At 52.7% G+C, this 3,698-nt stretch overlaps 1 protein-coding gene across 1 annotated transcript; it reads left to right on the forward strand.

Moving 5' to 3' along the window:
* Positions 1-349: 349 nt before the first annotated feature.
* Positions 350-2,168, forward strand: LOC123121536 (probable cinnamyl alcohol dehydrogenase 8D). Its single transcript, XM_044541539.1, has 4 exons — positions 350-663; positions 760-873; positions 962-1,475; positions 1,587-2,168. Exons 1-4 carry the CDS (start codon positions 584-586, stop codon positions 1,947-1,949), a joined length of 1,071 nt encoding a protein of 356 aa, XP_044397474.1. The 5' UTR covers positions 350-583; the 3' UTR covers positions 1,950-2,168.
* Positions 2,169-3,698: the final 1,530 nt, after the last annotated feature.

Raw genomic sequence — 3,698 nt, forward strand, 5'->3', positions numbered from 1 at the left:
ACGAATTGCAGTAACAATTACTAGTAGTTGGGGTACCCATAAATTTAGATATTCTTTCTCTTCTCATGAATCGGGTTGGTAGTTAGACGGTGTGGTAGGTAAGGTTCGTCTTCGCTGGCTCGCCCGTTACCACAAGACATTTCGAATCATTCGCCGACGATCATTGACCCCACATCCACTGGACAACTTAGCAATAATTGAGCAAGAGTGACCCAGTGGCCCAACCGCATCATCGCTTCCATTGGTTTACAGTTTCTTTCTAAATTTGAATCGATTGGTTTAAAGTTGAGAGAGAAGAACGCAGCACGAGCTCCCTTTCCCGGTGCCTGCGGCGAAGTTGGGACTTGGGTCTTGCGAGTAAAGTACAGCATGTGTTTCCCGTTTGACACCGCACCGCTGTAGCTGGACTGGAGTATACGTAGTATCTGACGTCCATGCCCCACACACGTAGCGTCTGACGTCCAGTCCAACCCGTCAGCTTTGCCTACTTATCCCCAACCTCGTGGCTTGGCAGTGCCATCCGGATATTTTTGAGCAGGAAATCGAAGTGCCAGGACCGAAGAAGCAGAGCAAGCAGTCATCAATGGCGAAAGGAATGCCTGCGGTCGGTTGGGCCGCGAGGGACACGTCCGGTGTCCTCTCCCCCTACAGCTTCTCACGAAGGTCGTCTTCCTCTATCCACAGTGTTCCAGTCCCTATCATGCCCCTCTGCTTCTTGCGCCAATCTGACGAATTCCCCTACGTGATGCATGATAGCAGGGCTCTGAAGGACGACGATGTCACCATCAAGGTGCTCTTCTGCGGGCTCTGCCACACCGACCTCCACATCGCCAAGAACGAGTGGGGCAACGCCCTCTACCCCGTCGTCCCGGGGTGGGTGAACCTTGCCAAGCATCATCCGACAATTTGCCTCCTCCAAATTTCTAGTAGTACGAAATAATGATGGATTCATGCGGCGCAGGCATGAGATTGTTGGCGTCGTCACCGACGTTGGCCCCGGCGTCAAGAACTTCAAGGCCGGGGACACGGTGGGCGTGGGCTACTTCATCGACTCATGCCGATCCTGCGTGAGCTGCGGCAGCGGGCACGAGAACCACTGCCCCACGCTCGTGCTCACCTCCAACGCCGTGGACTACGACGGCGCCACCACCCAGGGCGGCTTCTCCGACGTCCTCGTCGTCGACCAGGGCTACGTCGTCCGCGTCCCGGAGGGCCTGCCCCTGGACGGGGCGGCGCCGCTGCTCTGCGCCGGCGTCACGGTGTACAGCCCCATGATGGAGTTCGGCCTCAACGCGCCGGGGAAGCACCTGGGCGTGGTCGGCCTCGGGGGCCTCGGCCACATGGCCGTCAAGTTCGGCAAGGCCTTCGGGATGACCGTCACCGTGATCAGCTCGTCGCCGAGGAAGCGCGAGGAGGCCGTCGAGCGGCTCGGCGCCGACGCGTTCTTGGTCAGCCAGGACTCCGAGCAAATGAAGGTTAAGCTTTGTTTCAGTTGCTTCCCTCCATTAATCGACCTTTTGTGCGTGTGACGCATGATTCTTGGCATGGGACGGGAGCCATTGACGCGCGTACGTTTTCGGGTGCAGGCGGCGGCCGGCACGATGGACGGCATCATCGACACGGTGTCGGCGGGGCACCCGATCGTGCCGCTGCTGGAGCTGCTAAAGCCGAGGGGGCAGCTGGTGGTGGTGGGCGCGCCCAGCACGCCGCTGGAGCTTCCGGCCTACGCCATCATCGGCGGCGGCAAGCGGGTGGCCGGGAACCTCGTGGGCAGCGTCGCCAGCTGCCAGGCGATGCTGGACTTCGCAGGGAAGCACGGCATCACCGCCGACGTCGAGGTCGTCAAGATGGACTACGTCAATACGGCGGTCGAGCGGCTGGAGAGGAACGACGTGAGATACCGCTTCGTCATCGACGTCGCCGGCAGCCAGCTGGGCGCCGCCGCTTAGTGCTTCCGAACACACCATACGCGTGTCGTCCTCTTTGGTTACCTACCAGCTTCCAGCCACGTGAAGTCGTGATTTGTTGTTTTATTCTCACAAATGGGTTGGTGCGTGCAATTGCTTTTGAAATAATAGGTGCCATCTTTAGAGCATCTTCTATTGCAAATTTAGAGATGTAAAACAAAGTGTTGTCTAATTTACTTCATCAAAAGTGCATTTTACTCATCAAAAAGAGGCAACTTCAACCGATGATCTACATTGATGATGTAAAAGTTAAACTCCAATAGATAAGGCAAATTGAAGATGTATAACCGGCCGAGGGCCGAGCGGCTGCTGTACAGCCGCATCTGAACATGAAAAAAATAAATATTTTCAAATTTTTACAACCAAAAGTACATCATATCAATAAAGTTTGAAATCCTACAACCAAAAGTGCATCATCTCAAACAAAGTTCTTGGTCCAACAAATTAAAATGCACACAAACATAACATTGAATATATCACTCAATGCTCGTCCTCTCCGTTCTAATTAGTCACATTGTGGACGGTGGCTTCATCATCATCATCAATGGCTTCTTTATCAACGTTTTGATGCGTTGACGTCTTAGTGTCGTGACCTCCACCAGAAGCACCTTCATTGTTACCTCCCGCGTCGTTCATGTTTTCATCAAAGCCACCTCTCATGCCACTCATGTTGTCGCCGAAGCCACCACCCATGTCGCTCATGTTGCCACCCAAGCCACCTCACATGTCACTCATGTTGCCACCAAAGTCACCTCTCATGCCACTCATGTTGCTGTCGAAGCCACCTCCCATGCCGCCCATGTTGCCACCAAAGCCATCGGCCATGCCACCGAATCCACCATCCATGTTGCCACCAAATGCACCATTCATGGCACCTCCCATCATGCTCATGTGGCCGCCCATTCCACCGTCTATGGTACCTCCCATTTCACTCATGGCACCTCCCATTCCTCCCCCCATTTCATCTATGACACCTCCCATCATACTTCTCATAAGCATTTGCTTCTTCATGATCATTTCATCGCGACAAAGCTCGACATACGCCTTTGCTTTGGGATCAAGGCTAGTTGTGTCCATGAACATAAACTTGAGTGCCTTTTCCTCAATCATCTTGAGCTCTTCGGTCGCCGCCTTCCTCTCCTCTAGTACAACCTTTCTCTCCTCGACCGCCGCCAACCTCTCCTCGGCCACCGCCCTCTTCTCCTCGGCCGCCGCCCTCCGTCCCTCGACTTCTCCCCTCTCCTCCATTTCTTTTAACTTCAACATTTCTTTTCTTCGGCATACTCTTTCATCGCAATGATAATGGCGTCCTATCCTTCTTTAAGATCATTGTCTCTGGCCTTGGATCCCTTCACTTTTTTACATCCATCCGGCCTATATGATTTAGTCGTCGAGTGAGGAGTAGGGCTCCTTCTCTTCTCACCATTGCCATCTTCATCATCCTCCACCACCACACTTTTCTTCTTCGAAGAATCATAAATTTCTCTAGTTTTCCACTTCTCCTCATCCTTGAGCTCTTTGTAGCAATGATGGAAAGTGAAAGCTTTCCCTTTCTTCTTCATCTTCTCTCCCTTGTTCATCTCGAAATAATCCTTGCACAATCATTTTCTACAAGGAAACAACCAAGATGTCATCATCAAATTAGGTAACATTTCAATATTTGCGCAATGTAGAGAAAACACACACAAAGTAGCAAAGGACTACCAAGTCTCTATCGCAACCACTCGGGTT

This window comes from Triticum aestivum, chromosome 5D (genome assembly GCF_018294505.1).
Source record: "Triticum aestivum cultivar Chinese Spring chromosome 5D, IWGSC CS RefSeq v2.1, whole genome shotgun sequence".
Classification (NCBI taxonomy): domain Eukaryota; kingdom Viridiplantae; phylum Streptophyta; class Magnoliopsida; order Poales; family Poaceae; genus Triticum; species Triticum aestivum.